The 23,493-nt window shown below is 37.7% G+C and overlaps 1 protein-coding gene across 4 annotated transcripts in view; it reads right to left on the reverse strand.

The window, feature by feature from the left end:
* Positions 1–23,493, reverse strand: part of rasa3 (RAS p21 protein activator 3) — a 55,588-nt gene that overhangs the window by 14,462 nt on the left and 17,633 nt on the right. For all 4 annotated transcript variants that reach the window (XM_009305235.4, XM_009305232.4, XM_009305229.4 and 1 more), the window contains exons 2-10: positions 22,087–22,204; positions 21,560–21,663; positions 18,475–18,569; positions 14,925–15,001; positions 8,707–8,787; positions 6,964–7,036; positions 2,162–2,235; positions 1,321–1,425; positions 368–524 (exon numbers count right to left, since the gene is read on the reverse strand). In XM_009305235.4, the coding sequence (XP_009303510.1) occupies positions 368–524; positions 1,321–1,425; positions 2,162–2,235; positions 6,964–7,036; positions 8,707–8,787; positions 14,925–15,001; positions 18,475–18,569; positions 21,560–21,663; positions 22,087–22,204 (884 nt within the window). The remainder of the gene's footprint in view (positions 1–367; positions 525–1,320; positions 1,426–2,161; positions 2,236–6,963; positions 7,037–8,706; positions 8,788–14,924; positions 15,002–18,474; positions 18,570–21,559; positions 21,664–22,086; positions 22,205–23,493) is intronic.

The raw sequence follows: 23,493 nt of genomic DNA on the forward strand, positions 1-23,493 counted from the left end.
CATTTGATTGAACTAAAAAAATGTAGGATAGCAAGAGTTTTCTTTACAGTGAGCAAGCATTTACTGTAATAGACATCTAATAGACATCAAAACATAGACGGTTTGGTGAAAAACCCAAATTAAGTCTTGTTTTAGCAAAGCCATGTACATTTAGACGTCTGTTAAACACAAAAAATGATTTGATGTTAGTCTAATTGTGGGCTATTCTTACATATCTATTAGATTTTCCTAAATTTAGTCTCGCTTAATCACAGCCGTCGATGTTTAGACATCTATTAGACGTCTTTTAAACAAACAAAAATGCTTGTTGTGTCTGATGTAAAGAATAAAGCTCAACTATATGAGTGTGTGTGTGTGTGTGACTGACCTGTACGTGTGCTGACTGCAGAAGCAGGTCTCGCAGCGGGTTGTAATGCTCCGTCGGGAACACGTGGTCCTCCGTGTAAACGATGTTGAGTCTCAGCGAGCCCAGCTCATCCGCCTTCACTGACTTATGGCCGTTATCTCTGGGCTGCAGGAAGTACCTGAAAGAGTCAGAGTGGATGATGATGAGGATGATGATGCTGTCCGCAATAACAACCCAGGCTCATTGGAGAACCACGAAATACATGGCCGAGGCAACGTTTACTTTTATTTTTGACAATCTCAAATGTGTTACTGTCCCACATGTGCTCATGCATGCCATTTATCGTAAATCCACTAGAGGTCTCTGTCTAGATTATTACAAATGTCAAATACATTACTGGGCCACATTTTCTCATATGTGCCATCTCTCATAAATCCACTAGAGGCCGCTGTCAACTTGTCAATCTCAAATAGGGTGCTGGTCCTTGTCAGCTCATCACACATGCCCTTTACATGTCTGGCCAACTTGCACACATTACATCTGATTCACATCCTTTCTTAAACCCAACCGATAGTGTTTTCATAGGCAAACTAGAAGAGAAAAGCACATTCTTTTACAACTATTTCACACTTATTTTTTGTTTTAGTTTTACTCGGATTCTGAAACTCTGGATTCTGTCATTTGCTAGACTCGAACCCCAGAACCCCTGCTCCACTTCCCAAGCCATACAAGACAACCTGCTGAGCAAATGGACCACACTGGAAAAGTTGTCCATAAGTAGTCAATCAGTCAGAAGCGAAAAGAAACAGAAGTTGTCTGCGATGTCATACGGCACCATAGTGTTTACTTTACACACAAAATGCAGCCCGATGTACGCTTCCCTAATATGTAACCCTGGGCACATATCCCCAATGAGCCGTGGGTTGTCATTTCCATCTCTCTCAGACTGAACACACACATGATGAGGCTCATACCATGCATCGTGAACACCCGCCTGTCCCAGCACCTTCAGCGGCACCCGTACCTCTCCCAGAAACTCATCGCCAAACTTCAGGTTACTGGCGTTCCACAGGTCCACCCTGAGGACAGAGACGCATTTACAGTTATTTAACAGACATTGATATGCAAAGTGACTAACAAGTGGAGATGACAGAAACACTTTGAATTATTAGAGAGGTGCAGTGCATTATTATTCACTTATTCATTATTATTGTCATTTTACAACAGTAATAATAATAAAACCTTTAACTTATGGAGCACTTTATATTTTAATTAAAATCTCAAAGTGAAAAGGAAAAAACCATGATGAAATAATAGCAAAAGGACAAAATATGTTAAGAGTGCGACTCGTAAACACAGAAAGTGATGCATCGTGTGTGTTTGTGGCCAGTTTATGTAGTAACACTCTCAGTTACGTCATCACAGGCTGCTTCTGAGAAACACACACACACACACAAACACTCATGAACAGGCTTGCACTCATACTCACACATACACACTCATAAACAGGCACGCACTGACATATACACATATGTACACACACACGGACACACTCACAAACAGGCACACACTTACACATACGGATTCACAAATAGGCACGAATCCAATCACTTACACTCACACATACACACACGCTCTCTCTCACACAGTCAGAAACAGGCAAACGCTTACACATGCACTCACAAACAGGCACAAATTCACTTACTTACACTTACACACACACACACACACACACAAACACACTCTCTCACACACTTACAAACAAGCACAAACTCAATCACTTACACTCACACATACACACACACACACACTCACTTGAGTGCGAGCTTGTCCACATCATCTTCCTCCACGTCGAACTGTCGTTTAGTGAAGCTCAGAGGTTTCGTCACCTGTCAGAGGAGACATTGATTACTGCATCATATCTTACATTTCTGAAATTCTAATATACTTATTAAAATATTTTATATTAAATATTAAAATAATTGGTTTCTTTCTGAATATACTTTGCGAGTAAATATGTCTCCATGATCATAAAATCATCATATTAGAATTACTGCTGAGCGATAAGATGAAAATGCTCAGCAGAAATGAGCACAATCCCTTTTAAAAGTCAATAATTTCTGCGTTTCTCAGTGAATTCAGACCATATGTTGTGGTGTATTTAAACAAAACAGTTTTATTAAACTCTTATATTCATTAAAATAAAAGTTTGCTCACTGAACATCTCCATATGTGAGAAAGAAAATACACTTCAAACTACAAAATTTCAACTCAATCTAAAATCTTCATGTTTTTCTTGATTTGTTGTGTTATATTTAATATTTTCCCCCACCATATTCATTTGGATGTGCTAATCTCTGGACTGTGACCTTCATTATTGTGTTAGATGTGTGAATAAACCATCTGAAACACACCAAACTGTTTGACTAATCAGGTTAAACTCAGTTAAACAGACGTTTCTATAAATACAGCACAGAAATGGAGACTCACTTCCTGTCTGACCATGAGCCAGTAATAATGTGTGTTTGAGGATCTGCAGATAATCATATTTCACACTATGAGCCCATGAAGATGTGTGTGCGTTTGTGTGTGTGTGTGTGCGTGTGATTATATGTGTGTTTTTGTATGTTCATGTTCATCTGTGTGTGTGTATATTTGAAATGTGTGCTTGTGTACATAATGTGTGTGTATGTTCGTGTGTAATTTTGTATGTTTATATAAGTTTGCATGTTTGTGAATATATGTGTTTTGAGTGTGTATGTCTGAATGTCTGCATATGTTTGACTTTGTGTGTGTAAGCATGTTCGTGTATATGAGTTTAATTGTGTCTTTGTGTATGTATATGTTTCACCACATGTGTGTGTTCTTGTGTATGCATATGTGTGTGTGTGTGTGTGTGTGTGTGTGTGTGTGTGTGTGTGTGTGTATATATATATATATATATATATATATATTTTTTTTTTTGTATGTGTGTGTGTATGCCTGTTTGTATGTGTATGTGTGTTACTGTGTGTGTGTGTGTGTGTGTGTGTGTGTGTGTGTGTGTGTGTGTGTGTGTGTGTTTGTGTGTGTGTGTATGTTTGTGTGTGTCTGGTGTGGGAGAGATGGACTGTGGCTGCAAGCGCAGAGAGATAAATGAAGCAGATTGTGTGTCTCATAATCAATCACACTCTTGTCTCCTCGTCTTCAGGGACATGAGCATGTGTGTGTGTGTGTGTGTGTGTGTGTGTGTGTGTGTTTGTGTGTGTGTGTGTGTAAGAGAGAGACACTCATTGAGTCTCAGTGCCAGAGAGAAAACAGCTGTCAGATCTAATAACAGGCCTGTCGACTAAATGACGAACCCTCCAGACCTCAAACAGCCACTGAACATTAATAGACATCAAAATAAATAAATTAATAAAAACTAAACATAAACCATAATAAAAAAGCTAAATAGAATCCTAGTTACAATGACAAAAGCACAATAAAACAGCAAAACTATCACTGACAACAGTGGCGCCCCCAGAAAATTTTCTTAGGGGTGGCCAGAAGAGGCCGCACCAAATCTTGGGGTGGCACACAAAAAAAAATAATGAATTCAGTGTAATGTTATATTTTTGTTTCTGGTAAACGAAATAATGTAGTTTTATTCATTTAATTAATTCTACTTGAAATATTGCAATTTATTCTTTGAAATAATTCAGCAAGTACATGTGCAAACCAAATAAAAATCTATGTTTAGTTTAAAAACACTTTTCATATACTGTATAAATGACTTCTTTTTTTACGTGCCTTTATTGTACATCATACGAGATATGCCATGTCTAAAATTAATGAAGATTAATGAGTTTATTATTCCCAGTGATGGGTTGCAGCTGGAAGGGCATCCGCTGTGTAAAAATGTGCTAGATAAGTTGGCGGTTCATTTTGCTGTGGTGACCCTGGATTAATAAAGGGACTAAGCCGAAAAGAAAATGAATGAAAGAATAATGAGTTTATTAATTACCCAAACAAATGAACAAACTGAACAAAAGGCATTACTATACACACTCACTATACCTAATAATATTATTTATCCATATTGCTTTTTGAACCATTTTATTAATGCAGCTTCTTCTATTGATATACTGTAGCTTAAGGTAAATATTAAATAGCCGTTGCTGTCTATTGAAGGTGTGTGCGTGCTGTCAAGGACGATCGGGGAGGGTAGTGGTGGTTCTAGTTTAAATGACACCCTGGGCGAACCACCCTATACACCCCCACCTCTCTTGAATTGTTAGATTTGTTATTCAATAAATATAACAATTTATTTATATTTATTCTAAATAAATACAATTAATATTAATATACAATTATTATTCTAAATAAATAACAGAAATCAGTCCTAAATATTACTGGAAAACAACAACTGGAGTGATATGCCAACATCACTTAAGAAACCTTTTGCATGAAAATTAATTATGACAATTCTAAAGAATACAAAAAATGTATTATAGAATTATCTGTGGTCTTAGACCAGATCATGGCTAAGAAATCATGTTATGAAGTCTTACCTCCCTGACTCATTATCCCTCCTTTCTGCTTTAAAGGCATGCTTAGTGAAAGTAACATCATCATCATCATCATCATCATCATCATTATATTATTTAAACTTTAAACGACTTTCAAAACTCGCTGCGTGCCGACACTTCTGCACAAAAGGCTGTTACTCCGGTTTCACGGCGCATGAGCGGTGCCTATTATGTCGGCGTGCATGCAAACAACCAACCGGGATTCACACAGGAGTGCGTGAGGCGCGCGGGAATGGTTTTCCGCGCGCATGCGTCAGTTTGCTTTCACCAGAGGGGGAGAGCTACGTCAGTAACACCAACAATAATTTAGTGACTGCATTTTATTTATTTATTTATGTATTTATTTATTTATTTATCTAAATATTGGGAATTTATAAGTTCATTTAAATCAATAATGTCAACCGCAAAATTATATTGGGGTGGCCAAAGGGGTGGCCACAGGGGTGGCCAGAGTTTACCGAGGGGTGGCCGTGGCCACCCCTGGCCACCCCTTGGAGGCGCCCCTGACTGACAAATAAATAAAAGTAAACATAAAACCTTTAAAACAAGACAAAAACACAGAATTAAAACAAAATAACTGAAATTAAAACTATTAGTTGAACAGATTAATAAAATAAATAACAAAAATTACAAAAGAAGCTAATAAAATTTAAATAAAATTAAAATGATCACAATTTGTAATAGAGCTTTATTAGTTAATATTAGTAAATGTATTTATTAACAAATAAACTATGTACAGCATTTATTAACCATAGTTCAAATAAAAAAAAAAACACAACATATATGTCTTTAAAATAGTAAATACTAGTAACTTGTCACAGAACCTTTTTGCAAAGTGTTACGAAAACTTTTTTATTTTTATATTAATTATAATAATAAGCAAATATGATAACAAAATAAAATGTTAATGTAATAAAAAATATTATGAATAATAATATTTTATGAAAAATAATTATAAAAGCTATTATTGAATATATATATATATATATATATATATATATATATATATATATATATATATATATATAATACATTTTAAATATATTTAACAATTTTTTAAAACAACAAAAAAATTACAAAAATATTTATACACATAATAAAATAATGTTACCGCAAACTATTATAAAAAATTACCTTTTTATACAGATAAATGACAAAAATCACAACACAAGTACTAAATTTAGTACTATTCCATTAACTTTAAAAATTTTAATAATTTATTTATTTAGTTTCTATTTAATAAATAGTATGTTAATATATGGAGGACAGAAACAAAACAGCTGTCAGGTCTAATAATTCAGAAGTCTGCCATCTGAAAATTAAACCCTGCAGACCTATAGAAACATTCTAGAGGATTCTGGGTAAAGCACGGTTGAGTGCACAGGAGTGCGTGTGTGTGTGTGTGTGTGTGTGTGTGTGAGGGCGACAAACACACCTTTAAAACCACATTACTGACACACTGCTGGAGATGATCAGAGCTGCAGGAATATGGAGGGTGTGGAACGTGTGAAAGTGGCAAACCACAATCTACCAGTGTGAATTATACAGCTCTCACACCACCTCTTATATTTACATATTAAACACATCCACCTATGCTTACCTTAACCAAGCAAGCCACATACAGTTCAAGGCTAAAGGATTAGAGGGTTCCTATCATGCAGAAATCCCTTTTATATGGAGCTTAAACCCAGTTATATGTGAGCAGTGTGTGAATATCTCCAGCCTCTAATGATGAGGGTGAATTAATTGTATTTGTTCTAATCAGACTTGATAAAAACAGTCTGCAGAAGCACTTTGATTGACATTCTCCCTTTGTACATTTCATCAGAGGGGGAAAGCCCCGCCCACTAGTGCACATCTCTCCCTCATAAGCATAAACAGCCCTGAGTGAGAAGCAGCCGTTAACCTTTTAATCCCCTTTGCTTACTGTGTGGAGCTTTTTACTCATCATAGCACACATACTGCTGGTGATGTGACAATGAAAGGGATTTAGTTTAGTTTAAAAAGCACACGTCCACCTGATGCAGACTGTAAACAACAGACGATTCTCTGACTGTGAGTTTTTACCTCGAAGAAGAAGATCTCGTCGAACTGAGGATTGTTGTTTTTTCGCTTCACCTTCGTCTTCTTGGCCTCAGACCTGAGAGAGAGAGAGAGATCAGTGCTACTTTTATCATGTTACAACAGATTAATGCTATTTTACTGAACATATTTAATCCAGAGATATTAAAAATCATCTTATGCACAATTTTTAAATGTTTCTTATATTATACTGATTTCTGAAGGATCATGTGACTCAGACTGGAGTAATATTGCAAAAAAATCAGCTTTACATCATTTATATTAATTACACTTTACTAAATATTTACATAAAAGACAGCTATTTTAAATTATAATACTATCTCACTATTTTTAATGTATTTGATAAATTGAGCGTGCAGAACAGATGTAAAACAACATGATAAACACAGCCTTTTTAATTTATTACTATTTATAATAGCTTTTTTATTTTTGACTTGATTAATAATTGATTTTAAACTTTAGCTGTGTTTTGACTCATTATTTTTGACCAGAGTATTTGTTTTTGATTATCATAATAGTTTCTTGATCATCAAATCCTCATATTATAGTGATTTCTGAAGGATCATGAACACTGAAGCCTGGAGTCGTGATGATACAAATTCAGCTTTACATCACAGATGTAAATTACACTTCATTAGATATTAAAATAGACGACAGCTATTTAAATTATAATAATATTTCACTATTTTTACCTAATTTTTACCTATTTTTGATCTGATAAACTGAGTGAGCAGAAGATATGCTAAACAAAAAAAGAAACACTATTTTAACTTTTTAAAACATAAATAATTCATAATTCATTAATCCATAATATAAGAAATATTACAATTTTTTCATTTGTTACTTGATTAATAATTAATTTTAAACTTCATCTGTTTTGACTGTAATTATTTCTGAGAGTATTAAAAGTGTTTTTAATAATCATAAATGTTTTTTGATCATCAAGTCCTCATATTATACTGATTTCTGAAGGATCATGTGACACTGAAGACTGCAGTAGTGATGCTAAAAAATACCATTATTATACATTATTTATCAGATTAGCTCCAGATTTGGCTTCAGTACTGACTAATTTACTGTACAGTTGAAGTCAGAATTATTAGCCCCCCTTTGATTTTGATTTTCTTTTTTAAATATTTCCTAAATAATGTTGATCAGAGCAAGGACATTTTCACAGTATGTCTGATAATATTTATTCTTCTGGAGAAAGTCTTATTTGTTTTATTTCGGCTAGAATAAAAGCACTTTTTAATTTTTTAAACACCATTTTAAGGTCAATATTATTCGCCCCTTTAAGCTGTATTTTTTTCAATAGTCTACAGAACAAACTATCGTTATACAATAACTTGCCAAATTAACCTAACCTGCCTAGTTACCCTAATTAACCTAGTGAAGCCTTTAAATGTCACTTTAAGCTGAACACTAGTGTCTTGAAGAATATCTAGTCTAATATTATTTACTGTCATCATGACAAAGAGAAAATAAATCATTTATTAGAGATGAGTTATTAACACTATTATGTGCAGAAATGTGTTGAAGAAATCTGCTCTCCGCTAAACAGAAATTGGAGAAACAAAATAAACAGGGGGGCTAATGATTCTGACTTCTACTGTATGTGTGTGTGTGTGTTTATTTGAGGACACACGTTAAGCCCTGAACCGATGTTGGAAAGACTTAATGAGCACTTGTAAATGGGATGAACAGCAATGCTTTTAGCTGGGATCTTACCTTGAAGGGCCCAGTAATGACACGGCTGCGTACGGGTCACACTGACCATTGACTATCGGCAGATCCTGACACTCCAAAACCCTGAACGACAAACAAAACAGACATCATAAGCTTCACACACACTAATAGAGCTGAGGTTAGACACTGTATAACTGATGTCACAACTGGTCAATCAGAGAAGAGCTCTGGTGTGGGCCGACATGTGCAGTGACATCATCGGATGATTGACAGTGTGACATCAATTACACACACTGCCATGATGGACAGATTTACATACAAACATACACACACACACGTTTACAGCTATCTTAATGGGGACTTCCTATAGACATAGTTTTTTAGTGCTGGGCAAAAGATTAATCGTCAATAATCGCATCCAAAATAAAAGATTGTTTTGACATAATATGTGTGTGTATAATATATATATATATATATATATATATATATATATATATATATATATATATATATATATATATATATATATATATATATATGATACACAAATATAAATAAATAAATACAACACTATATGAAGCTATTTTATTACATATATATTTAAATTTATAAATAATTTGTATATCTAAACATAAATAAACATTTCCCAGTACTGGGTTGCAGCTGGAAGGGCATCCACTGTGTAAAACATATGCTATAATAGTTGGCGGTTCATTCTGCTGTGGCGACCCCTGATAAATAAAGGGACTAAGCCGAAAAGAAAATGAATGAATGAATGAACACACAATTTCTCAAATATATGCTTGCATTTATGTATTTATATATACATAATAAACACACACACACACACACACACACACACACACACACATTACTTATTTTAAGTTATTATTTATAAGCCTGCTTCTTCATAGAGACCAAAAAAGTAAAAAAAAAAATACTGGTATTACTATACTTGTGAGGACATTTGATGTAGGAATACAAAGTACACACACACACATGGTCTGAAACTGAACTCATTCACACTCATTCAGATCCAAACCATATGAACATCACATCCTAAATGATAAGCAGACAGTGCAGATCTACATTCAGATGTGTTCATGAAGCAGAGCTCGGCTGTGAATGTGGGTTTACTGCTGATGAATGAAGAGGATTTACAGCATCTCTAATGCCATCCGATCCTTCCAGGGCACTTCCTGTGTGTTAAGCCCGTTTATATAATGCTGCGTCTGGCCTGGTCATACAGATGCCCAAAAATACACCGGCCATGACGTCCAGCGCAGGCTAAAACAGACTGAGACCTTCTGCAGGAGTCCAGATTACAGACACACAAATGATGTTCAAGAATGAGTTTACATCTACTGTATATACCGACCTTACTTTACTGGGTCATTAAAAAGAGCCAGAGGTACAGTCAAGCCGGAAAGTATGCATTCCCCTGGCAAATACCCCTGGGGTATTGACTGTCAGTTCAGGCTTGACTGTCAATTACAAACACCTTAATATTCATTCATTCATTTTCCTTTGGCTTAGTCCCTTTATTCATCAGGGGTCGCCACAGCAGAATGAACCGCCAACTATTCCAGCATATGATTTACACAGCAGATGCCTTTCCTGCTGAAACCCAGTGCTGGGAAACACTCATACACACTCATTCACACACACTATGGTCAATTTAGTTCATCAGTTCCCCTTTAGCGCATGTGTTTGGACTGTGGGGAGCAACAGGAGGAAACCCACGCCAACACGGGAAGAACATGCAAACTCCACTCAAACTCAAACCAGCAACCTTCTTGCTGTAAGGTGAGAGTGCTAACCACTGAGCCAGCAGCAGCAGCAGTGCAGTGAAGCACATCAATTGAATGAATCAGAGAAAAGTGTGTATGTTTCTGTGTGTGTATGGGAATGAATCAAAGTGTGTCCACATGTATCTGTGTGTATGGGTATCAATCAAAACTTGTGCATGTGTGTGAGTGTACATGTGTGCTTCTGTGTGTGTGTGTCCAAGTGTGGATCTCTGTGTATTTGTGTGTGTGTGTTTGAGGGTTAGTGTGAATGAATCAAAGTGTGTGTGTATGATACAGTGTGTATGTCCATTTGTGGGTATGTGTGCGCATATTCGTGCATGTGTGTGCACAGATTTGTGAATGTGTATATGTGTGTGCGTGTTTTCGTGAGTCTGTGTGTGTACGTCATCCTCACTGTGTCTTAAAATGGAAGCTGCATAAATATCCTGTGAATGAGAGCGCTGCTCACTGTGACACTAAGCTCATTACCCAGAGTGCTCCAGTGTGGGAAACTGTCCAGACATGAAGCCACTGATGCTGTGAAAGCATTTGAGCATGTATGAAGCCTATAACACACACATACACACACACAGCACATTAAACTGAACCCATTTCCATTAACTGACAGCAGTGCACAGAGGCATTCATGCAGTCACAGATATGTAAGCCAAGTGCACACACACACAGACTTGTACAGCTATCTTTATGGGGACTTCCTATAGACATAATGATTATTTCTACTGTACAGACTGAATATTCTCTCCTCTCCTCCTAAAGTAAACAATCTGCACTTTTACATCTTCACAATACTTCATTCTGGCTGATATATGAGGCTTTTTTTCTCATTGAGATCCAAAAAGATCAACACACAAGGTCAAAATGTACTGGTATTGCTATACTTGTGGGGACATTTGATGTCAGGAACACATGATACACACACACAGCAAACATCAGTTCACATATTTAAATGCTTAAGCTGCTAATCAAAGCATCAAACTAAATAATTACTGTGCAAAGAGTTTAATTTGTCAAATATAACACTAAAGTCTGCTTCAGTGAATGTGCTTCTTCCCGAATGAATCTCTCAGTGATTCAATGATTCATTCATTCAAGGACTTGCGTCATTTCTAAATGAATCATCAGTTTTGAATGAATCATTTGAGTGAAAGAAACATGTAAAAATATAGTAAAATAATAGAGTAAGTGTTGATACATATACTGTGATGTTCCTTCAAGAGACACACTGTCCTGAAGTCTCTGTTAAAAGGTTTGAACTCAAGTGTTTCACAATCTGAATCTAATTGTTAGATATGAATCGTCTGATCTAGTGCTTGTTATCTGTGTCCGCCAAGATCATAAAATGAAAATTAAAGCAAAAAATAGAGTGATTGTCATTGGGTTATTGGAAACAGACTTGCATGCATTAACACATTATGTTAATGAAATTTCCAGCAGAGCTCTTCCTCGAAAGAGTTTGTTTTCAATGTGGTTTCAACTGATTCAATTGATATGAATCATCTGATCTGTGTCCATCAAATGAATCAGTTGTTTTGAATGAATCGATTGAGTGGATGATTCATTAAAAAAGAACTTGCGCCACCTGCTGGCAGTTTTACTATCATATTGATTTTTCCACCAAATGCTTTAAGCAGCATAAAAACACACTCTGCAAAACTGTTGTTACTGACAAATAGATTTTATTTTGGTCAATTTATTTCTTTGGTAAACAGAGCGTCAGATAATTTTGAATCTGATTCAGCTTAAATGGGTTTCCTCCGTGTGCTACGGTTTCCCCCACAGTCCAAAGACATGTGGTACAGGTGAATTGGGTAGGCTAAATTGGTCGTAGTGTATGAGTGTGTGTGTGAATGTTTGTGTGGATGTTTCCCAGAGATGGGTTGTGGCTGGAAGGGCATCCGCTGCGTAAAAATGTGCTGGATAAGTTGGCGGTTCATTCCACTGTGGCGACCCCAGATTAATAAGGGGACTAAGCCGACAAGAAAATGAATGAATGAATGAAAATCTGATCATGTCTTGATGTTGACTGATTTGATAAGGACAGTGCGGTCTGACTCTGCTCAGACTAAAGTCTCATCACTGAACAGAAATAATGTCCAGTATAGAATATAAAGTCCTGCTGCAGTGGAGACAGAATGAAGATTGTGTCTGACTCCATCATGAGCTTGGAGGACTGCATCCATACATCTCTGACATGACTCAAATCACTGATTAATAAAGTCATCTGGAATGAAGAAGAAAGCCTTCAGCAGGATCCCAGAGTTCATCAAGAGTCTTTGTGCTCATCTTTAACACCTCCTCCTTCATCTTATCCCAGACATGCTCAATAATGAACATATCTGGTGACTGGGCTGGCCAATCCTGGAGCAGCTTGACCTTCAGGAGCTTTGATGTGGAGGCTGAAGTATGAGAAGGAGCGCTATCCTGCTGGAGAATTGTCCCTCTGCTGTGGTTTGTAATGTAATGGGCAGCACAGATGTCTTGATACCTCAGGCTGTTGTTGTTTCAGATCTCTCACACGCCCTCATACTGAATGAACCCCAAACCATGATGTCTCACCAAACTTGACTGATTACTTTGAGAATCTTGGTCCATGCTGGTTCCAGTAGGTCTTCTGCAGTATTGGTGATGATTGGGATGCAGATCAACAGAGGATTCAGCAGAGAAATCCACCTTCTGACACTTTTCCAAACGATTAGCTAGAAGTCAAGTTATTCTTTGCAGCTCTTACAACTGAGATCCACCACAAGACTTGAACAGAGCATCAATACGGGAAACAAATGCTCATCCGACAACATTTACAATCACTGCCGTATCTAAAAATAGTTAGAAATAGGTTTTCAAAATAAATATAGTTCAGCTGATTTGCGGACGACGTGTTTCTCTCTGCTGCTGACTGTAAGTGCTGCTTTCACATAACAAATAACAGGCATGTTGCTCACAGAAGCTGCGCTGTACAGGCCACTATTAGACTGTCAGAGAGATAAAAACACAATGCTAAAAATACTCATGGCGCAGTGTTTCAGTTCAGTCATACAGAAAGAGAACTATAATAATCAGTCCCTCCAGGATTTCACGATCGCACTATTTATCACAAAATCAGGCAAACCTTTGTTGCATTTTTTAATGCAGCTAATGTTTGGGGCTTAGACATTTTAGGCTTTTTAGACAATATCACAACACTTAATCACCTACAGAATCCAACTTACATGAGATTATACTTGAGGGAAGATTTGTATTTGAAAAAGCATTCTTTTAATTGAAATATAGGTTAACTCATAACATAATAATATATACAGTCAAGAGGTGCGTGATAGGCTGAGAATCATGTTTCATTATATAATTTTCATTCATTGTCTTTTCGGCTTAGTCTCTTTATTAATCAGGGGTCGCCACAGTGGAATGAACCACCAACTTATTCAGCATATGTTTTACACAGCTTAACAATTTAGCTTTCCCAATTCCCCTATCCGCTTGTTAAGTGATGACGTGTTTGTGACGTATGTAATACTGTTTCTGGGTCCAAGCCGGCATTCACTTGAGTGGAGAAATCATTCGTTTATGATCACGTTTTATTCCTATCACACATTAAAGTTAATTTTACATAAAGTCATAGTGTACACAACAATCTCTGGGCTTGCTGCATAACAAATACCAAAATTGTAACAATTTATAAAACAATAAATCACTTTCTGGCCATCGGATATTAGGCATGGACATATATACTGCGATCGTGACTTTCGAAAGCATTAAATCACTTTGTAAACGTTTATTAGTACCATTTCATGAGTCTCCCCATTCAGTTGAATAGAGCGCTTAGACCCGGAAGCCGCTCTGCATGACGTCACACTTAACAAGCGGATAGTGCATGTGTTTGGACTGTGGAGGAAGGAGGAAACAGATGCAAACACGGAGAGAACATGCAAACTCCACACAGAAATCCCAACTGAACCAGCTGGGGCTCGAACCAGCGACCTTCTTGCTGTGCTGCCCTATATAATTATCATCTTCAAATAGTTTTTTATAAGATTTTATTTCAATATTGTAATTGTTTCTGTTTGTTTTAACATACTTTATATGGTTTACTGTGTAATATATATAGATCATGTTAGTAAATAAGCAACTAATGAAATCTTAATGTAAAGTGTGACTGAAACTGTTGAATATGCTCTTTTTGTATACTAAATAAGAATATATGCTAATAAATAAAGCATTAAAACAAAGGAGGCATTGATTATGTTGATCAATAGTAAAATATTGCAAATGTCAATCAGTTTTCATTTTTGTTGTATCAAAATACTTACAGAGAGATTTACAGTGTACAGTGGATCATGTAAGCAGGATGCGTTCATTCAGAAAACACGCTCTGATTTTTAAGAAGTGAATGTGATAAGAGACAAGGGCTCTGATTGGATGACGGTGGCAGTGTGGACGTTGTGATTGGTTGCTCACCGTGTTGCCAGCTTGTGGCAGAGGCCGCCGCTGTCTGTGATGAGCTCACTGAGACGCAGCTCCAGGTGAACCTTCCCCTGCAGAGACAGAGACAGGGATTATATATAGACACAGCTGAAGTCTAAATTACTCACCCCTGTCCAATACTTATTCTTTTTCAAATATTTCCCAGATGATGTTGAACAGATTCAGGAAATGTTCACAGCATTTCCTATAATATTTGTTCTTCTGGAGAAAGTCTGATTTGTTTTATTTGGGCCAGATTTTGTTTTATTTAATTACCCTAGTGAAGCCTTTAAATGTCACTTTAAGCTGAATACTAGTGTCTTGAAGAATATCTAGTCTAATATTATCTGTTATTAGAAATTAGTTATTATTAGTCATTACTATTATGATTAGAAATGTGTTCTCCGTTAAACAGCAGCATTTTTTAAAAATCAACACTTCTGATAATTTTGTAACTGTACACTGTGATGTTCCCTAGAGAAACACACTTGTCTGCAGTCTCTGTTAATAGTTTTGAACTCAAATGTTTCATAATCTGAATCTAATTGTTTGATATGAATCATCTGATCTTGTCCTTGTTTTCTGTGTCCGCCAAGACCATAAAATCAAAATTAAAGCAAAAAATAGATTGTCAATAGATTATTGGAAACAGACTTACATGCATAAATAAACTAATAAATAGCTCTTCTTAGAAAAGGTTTGCTTTCAGCCTTTAGTTTTAAACTCATAATGTCAATTAGATATTTTTCATCTAGTTTTTTGTGTCCATGAAGATCCATATAAACAGCTTTTATTTCTAAATGACTTACTGAATTATCAAAAAGAGGCATTAAGAACAAAAATCAAATATAGTCATTTTAATTTAAGGTATGATTCTCACTATTAACAAAATGATCAATTAAAACTCCTGATTTTGTTGGGTAGGATTGGGAATGTTAAATAAGTTTCAAATACAATTATTCAGAATATGTACTAGGAGGCGGCATGGTGTCTCAGGGGTTAGGACTGTTGCCTCACACCAAAAAGGTCACTGGAGTTTGCATGTTCTCCTCTTGTTGGCGTGGGTTTCCTCTGGGTGCTCCGGTTTCCCCCACAGTCCAAACACATGCGCTATAGGGGAACTGAATAACTAAATTGGCCATAGTGTATGAGTGTGTGTGTGAATGAGTGTGTTTGAGTATCTCCCAGTACTGGGGGGCAGCTGGAAGGGCATCCGCTGTCTAAAACATATGCTCGATAAGTTGGCGGTTCATTCCACTGTGGTGACTCCCAATGAATATAGCGACTAAGCCAAAGGAAAATAAATGAATGAATGTACTTTATAAGTGAAATAATCAGGCATTGTTTTAAAATATACAAGTATAATGAAGTGTTACCATAAATAAATGCAGAATTAACTTTAAAACATACAAATTGAGCCAGGCGACAACAATTTCACCACTGATTGACATCAAAAGTCTGAATTGCTTTGGTGCAAATGGTCCACTTTCTGGAACTTTCTTACTAAATGCTCCATAACTGGTTTTGTCTATCTATTCTTGGTTCCTAATCTTTTATTTATGTTTTCTGTGCCCTTAAGTGATGAATGCAATTGAATGTATAACAAACTTCTGTACATGTATTACTATCAGTACCACAATTATTTAATGAGAAAAATTAATAAAATAAAAACAATTTTAAACACAGATTTAAAATAAAGAAATACTTTTAAAAATGAAAACATACAAATATAGTTTTCAGAACATTTCAACTGGAGCAGTGCTGTGAAAGTGTATATTTATTTTCAGTTTCTCCGTCTTGAACTCAAGTGTTTCATAATGTGAGTCTGATTGGTTTGATTTGAATCATCTGATCCTGCTCTTTGTGTTTGAACAGATCCAATTATACACAGAACAGCAGCTTTCAAAAGCGGTTAAGAGTAGGCGAGCTTTAAAGAAATAATAATATATGTGTGTATTTGGAAAAAAAAAAAAAGATTTCTTTAAAACTCACCGACTCTTAACTGCTTATGAAAGCTGCGGTTCTGTGTATAATTGGATTACTTGAAGACAAAATTCTTCACCCTCTTGTGAAATTTGATTTATTTTTCAAATTTTCCTAAAGTGCTGTTTAACAGAAAAGATACTCTCAACACATTTTTAAACATAATAGTTTTAATAAATCATTCATAATAACTGATTTCTTTTGTCTTTGCCATGATGACGGCACATAATATTTGACTCGATATTGTAAAGTGCAATTTAAAAGTGAACTCATTCATGCTCAGCACTGTATATTTGTATATATTTACTAATTAGGGGTCGCCACAGTGGAATGAACCTGCCACAACCCAGCCACAACCCAGTGCTGGGAAACACCCATACACACTCATACACTACGGCCAATTTAGTTGATCAATTCCCCTGTAGCGCATGTGTTTGGACTGTGGGGGAAACCAGAGCACCTGGAGGAAACCCACGCCAACACCGGGAGAACATGCAAACTTCACATAAAAAGCCGGGACTCAAACCAGCGACCTTCTTGTTGTGAGGCGATTATGCACTGCGCCACCGTGTCACCATATATGTGTATATATATATATATATATCAATGACTACACAGCTCTTCCTCTGAGCAATGAAACTCCTCTTGTTAAAACAAAGTTTCTCTGTTTGACTTCAGCTGACATCATCAATATGCAAATAAGCTTTGTAAAGAGGATAGGCTGCTCTTCCTTACACACACACACACACACACACACACACACACACACACACACACACACACACACACACATGCACACAAAACAATGAGCACTCTATTGACAGAGACTCTGGGCTCTTCATTACACACACACACACACACACACACACATCCTTCCTCTAAATGAATGTGTCTGTGTTTCTGAGGGTCTGCGGCGCATACAGATGTTTCTGCACAGCATCACTGGGCAAATCTGACATCCATTCAGCTCTGAACTTCATCAGATGTGTGAACACAGTGAATGTGAGAACAAGGGCTGCACAATAGACCATTTCTGCATTGAAGGATCTGCAGTGTGTAGGATTATAGTCAGTCCAGACACTCAGTTTCCTACTATTGTGAAGCCATTGCAAAGGCTGCAATTTTGGCTTTTTGCAAGAAGTCTTTTTTGTCTCCTTACTGTATTTAATGCAGACACACTACCCTACAAAAGCATCCTAATCACTGTAAAATAATGAATTATTTATAAATAGAGCTATTCAATTCACCTGGTAAAGATGTGTTCATATTTCCATATACATTTTTTTCCTTATTTTCCCCGCCCAGTGTCGTGCAGCCCTAGTGAAGAGCTCAGATTGAGTTCCTGCTGTATAAATCATGAGTGTTTGCAGCTCTACTGGTGGTCATGTGGCCCTGGAGCTCAAGGTGAATGCATTCACTCGTGTTTGTGCTCAACACACGCTCTATTTGTTTTGAAATCCACTGAACCTAAAAGCTAGCACGCACACACAGAGACTGAGATGTGCCATAACTGACACACACACACACACACAGAGACACATGTGAGTGTATGAACACATACCTGCACCTCTGAGTCTGCACAGACCGGCTGCAGCGGGAACCAGTGATCTTTACCATGGTACTTCTGCAGGTCTTCCTTCTTGACAGCCACTTTACCTGGAGAAACAGCAAATATACACCAGTATATGAACTAAGCTGATCCACTCTGTAGACACACAACACACATCTTCATGCTGTCCACTTCAAAACAACCAAACCGCTATTCAACACACCCTAGCAACAATCCAGAACACCTTAGCAACCATACTCGACGTGCTAGTAACCATCTAAAACACTTAAGCTACACACTGGCAACCATCTAAATCACCCTAGTAACAATCCAGTACACCTTAGAAACCGTTCAAACACCCTAGCAACAATCCTGACCACCTTAGCAACCTTTCAAACCACCCAGCAACAATCCTGAACACCTTAAAAACCACACTTGTCATGCTAGTACCCATCTGAAACACTCAAGCTACACACTGGCAACCATCTAAATCCCCCTAGCAACAATCCTGAACACCTTAGCAACCGTTTAAAACACCCTAGCAACAATCCTGAACACCTTAGAAACCATACTCGACATGCTAGTACCTATCTGAAACACTCAAGCTCCACACTGGCAACTATCTAAATCACCCTAGCAACAATTCATAACATCTTAGCAACTGTTTAAAACACCCTAGCAACAATCCTGAACACCTTAGAAACCATACTCGACATGCTAGTACCTATCGGAAACACTCAAGCTCCACACTGGCACCTATCTAAATCACCCTAGCAACAATTCAGAACATCTTAGCAACCGTTTAGAACACCCTAGCAACAATCCTGAACACCTTAGAAACCATACTCGACATACTAGTAACCATCTGAAACACTCAAGCTACACACTGGCAACCATCAAAATCACCCTAACAACAATCCAGAACAGCCTAGCAACAATTCTTAACATCTTTGAAACCATACTCGACATGCTAGTAACCATCAGAAACACTCAAGCTACACCCTGGCAACCATCTGAATCACTCTAGCAACAATACCAGACACCTTAGCAACCATTCAATGCACTCCAGCAACAATCCAGAACACCCTAGCAACCATACAGAATATTCTAGTAACCATCCAAAACATTCAAACCACACACTAGCAACCGTTTGAAAATACTAGCAACAATCCGGATCATCTTAGCAAACATATAGACTACTGTAGTAAATTCTAAAACATGTTAGAAAACATTCAAAACACCCAAGCAACAATCCTGAACACCCTAGTAACCATTTGAAACACACAAGCAACACCACAGAAGCCATATGAACACCATATCAACAAACACCCTAGCAACTGTCTAGCTGAGTGCTCCATCAACCATACAGAACACTCTAGAAGCCATACAGTCATGCTCTTTGGCATTTTTGGCATCAAACAAGGATCACATTTTCGGAGAAAGTTTGTAAGTTAACATTCAACCTATTAAGGCCTACGGCTTCATTAATCATGCATGAATCACAACGATCTGGCTGGATAAGCTGAGTGATTAAACGCTCTCCTGTGATTGGAGAACACTGCTGTAGATGTCTCACAATGTTTGTTGTGTTTAAATTCAGTTAGGAATAAATCCAGTCATTTTACTTGCTTTATTTTTAGTGTATTACAACCACATTACAATGCACCAGTGACCACCCAGAACATCACGGCAGCCACCTAGAAGAAATTTCCCAAAACATCTGCCTAGTAATCACAGCATTGCCCTGGAAAACACCCTAGCAATATTTGCTTACACCTAATTATATGTCAGATGACTTTATTAGAGGTGACTTAAAGATGAGCACAACAGAAGTAATCAAAGCAACACAACAACAACATACAGGGACTGTGACAATTCACAGTAGTGCTGTCACAATTAATATTTTTGGATCAGGGGGACCGAGTCGGAGCACTCACGGTGATCCCCCGGGCTCTCTGTTGGTTGGGGAAATTGCAGATTGAACCAAAACAAACGATTACAATTGTCTTAATATTGGCAATAAAAAATTTGGGACATTGCACCCTGCAGAACCTCGGATTAAAAAAAAAAAGTCATTGCCAATATCTTAGTGGTTACTGCACGGCGACATATATAGCACAGAAGAGCTCACGGCAACCTGAGTTCGATTCCCGGCTTGAAATCATTTGCTGATCCTTCCCCTTTCCCTGCTCCCAATGCTTGCTTGTCTGAAATCTCCACTGTCAGATACCAAAATATAGGTAAAATACCAAAATGATTAAATATATATTAATAGTTTATTTGATGCAAATGTAGACAGTTTGCTATCGGTTCATTAACCGGATCATCACCGGTTACTACGTCCTGATGTCATTTATCTCATATGCACTATGTCGTGGTAGAATACTACTGGAATGAGGCGCGGGCGAGTTAAAATGCTTCAAAACTGTGCACAATTCCCTGCAAGTGAGTTTGCTGGACAGTCTTTCACTGACACTGACAGAGTACAGCAGAACCAGGAGACACTATTTCACTGCTAGGGAGAAAATAAAAGCTCTCTCTCTCTCTGTCTGCCTCTCTCTCTCTCACTTTTGACCTTTGAACTGCTGGCATTATTGTAAGGTGAATTTTCCTCTGCTCAATCACTATTAAAGTGATACTTGTGGATCCTCACATGAGCGTGTCTGTGGAGCTGGTTTTCCCCATATATATAATATTTGTATATATAATTATATGTAACTGTGTATGGAAAGCGTCGTCAATGCACCATGATGCACCGAAACATCGAATTAAAACGAATCAATGACATGATTATCAGAACTGAACCGAACCGTGAGACCAGTGTAAGTTCACAGGGTAAGAAAGTGTTAGTGTCAGAGACTCATTTTAGAAGTCATAACAATAGCAATGCCTTTCTATCTCCCAAAATGACTTAAAACACTCAGAATGGCAAAATTTTACTGAAATGCACAGAATGCCTTAGCAACCATATAATGCACTGAAATGCTCAGAATGCCTCAGCACGCCACAAATACAAATCATTCAAATGCTCAGAATGCCTTGGCAACAACAAAACGCTTAAACTTTCAGAACACATATTTCCACATAAACTGCTCACCGATGCTGGAGTCCCTCCTGAACACGTCTCTGTCGAAGATGTAGAAGGACAGGTGGCGGAAACTGCGCGGGATTTCACAGTAAAAGTCCTCGCCGTAGAATGGACTGTGGCGGAGAGAGAAGCAGAGACAAATGAGTATCATTATAACCAATTTCAGTAGCTATTCTCACTCATAATAGAAGGATTGCTCATTGTCAGATTGATGCATGAGGCTGTGCAGCACTGACACACACACACACACACACACACACACACACAGTAATGTTCTTAGACATCTACATCAACTACTGTGTGTATGTGTGTGTGTGCACAAGAGAGTATGTTTCAGTGTATGTGTCTGCATGTGTATATAAGTGGGTGTGTCTGTGTGTGCTTGTATGCCCGTATATGTGTGTGTGTGTGTGTGGGTGTGTGTGCATGTGTGTGCATATGTCTGTGCCTGTGTGTGAGAGAGAGTGAGCATGTTTGTATATGTGTTTTTCTGTATGTTTGTGTGTGTGTCTGCAAATGTGTGTGTGTGTTCTCACCATAAAGACTTCTCTATGGTTTTGGTTCGGAACACCTCCTCTTGGTCCAAGTTTACAGTACAGTAACAATCCCGCATTTTATTGGGTCCTGGATACGGAGGGATGTTCTTGGCTTCACCTGCAGAGAGACAGAGAATTGTTCCGTCATCTTATGAGGCTGATGAAACACAATAACATGCATTTCATGTAGAGCTCAGAAATGCTTTGAAAGAGTGTCAAACATCTATTGCAAATGCATACAAACACACACACACACACACACACAAACACACAGATGTAAGCATCTCTCCAGCTGCTCTGGGATCAGATACAGAACAATAGAGTGCAATATTCAGGGTCGCAGTGCAGCACTGGTGTGTCAGGGTGGGTTCAGTGCAAAAATTTGAGTGGGATCTGCAACCCAATACACACATCAGACACGTGAGTGGAGGAATGCTGTCAGCGTGCTCACATACACACACAAACATACTCACACACACACTCTTGCTCTCTTTCTCTCTCACACAAACACACTCTGGCTCACACACAATTGAACTGAACTGAACTGTTGTTTCTACTGTATAGCCCAGGGGTGCCCAAACCTTTTCTTACCAAACTTGATTAAGGGCTGTAGGCCAATGGTAAATATACCATGACATGGGTAATAATTTCCTAAATTATATCCAAATATTATAAAATAGCCAGAAACTATTGCTTTAAATCATATTGATGCAGTATATAGGAATGCTCCGATCAGGATTTGTGCAGCCGATACTGAGTACCGATTCCTGGTCATGGTGATCAGCTAATACAGAGTACCGATTCTGATGCTTCTCGCTTTAGAATGCATAAAGCACATTTTCCGTTTAAGCATATTTCTGTAGAAATTTCTCCTTACCTAAGAGAATAAATGAAGGATGTTCCATAGTATCCCTTAAATGCATCTCTTATAACCATTTCAAGAGTTCACACTCAGCTGATGATTGATTATAAAGCGTGTTTGGCATGCTGTCCCGGCAGAGAGCCCAGAGCTCATAAAATCCTCGAGCCCAGGGCTCCCTCCCATTTGCAAGGCGAGAGGGGAGTTTGAGCTCAGGTAGATGTGGAGAACTCCCCTGCTGTAGTAGCAGATGAACAGATAGTGATCGCTCTTAAAAGAAAACTACTGACTAGCAGCATGTCTATGGTGCTGATTTGGATTAGGCAATTAACTTAAGCTGCATGTTTTTGGACGGTGGGAGGAAACCGGGGGAACCCAGGGGAAACCCACGTGAGCACGGGGAGAAAGTGTAAACTCCTTACAGAAACGTCAGCTGGCTTGGTAAGGACTAGAACCAGAGATGTTCTTGCTGTGAGGCAACAGTGCTAACCACTGGGCCACCGTGCCACTCATCTGGGAAAGGAGGAGGAGTAGGGGTGGAGGGGGGA

This window comes from Danio rerio, chromosome 1 (assembly GCF_049306965.1).
Source record: "Danio rerio strain Tuebingen ecotype United States chromosome 1, GRCz12tu, whole genome shotgun sequence".
NCBI lineage: Eukaryota > Metazoa > Chordata > Actinopteri > Cypriniformes > Danionidae > Danio > Danio rerio.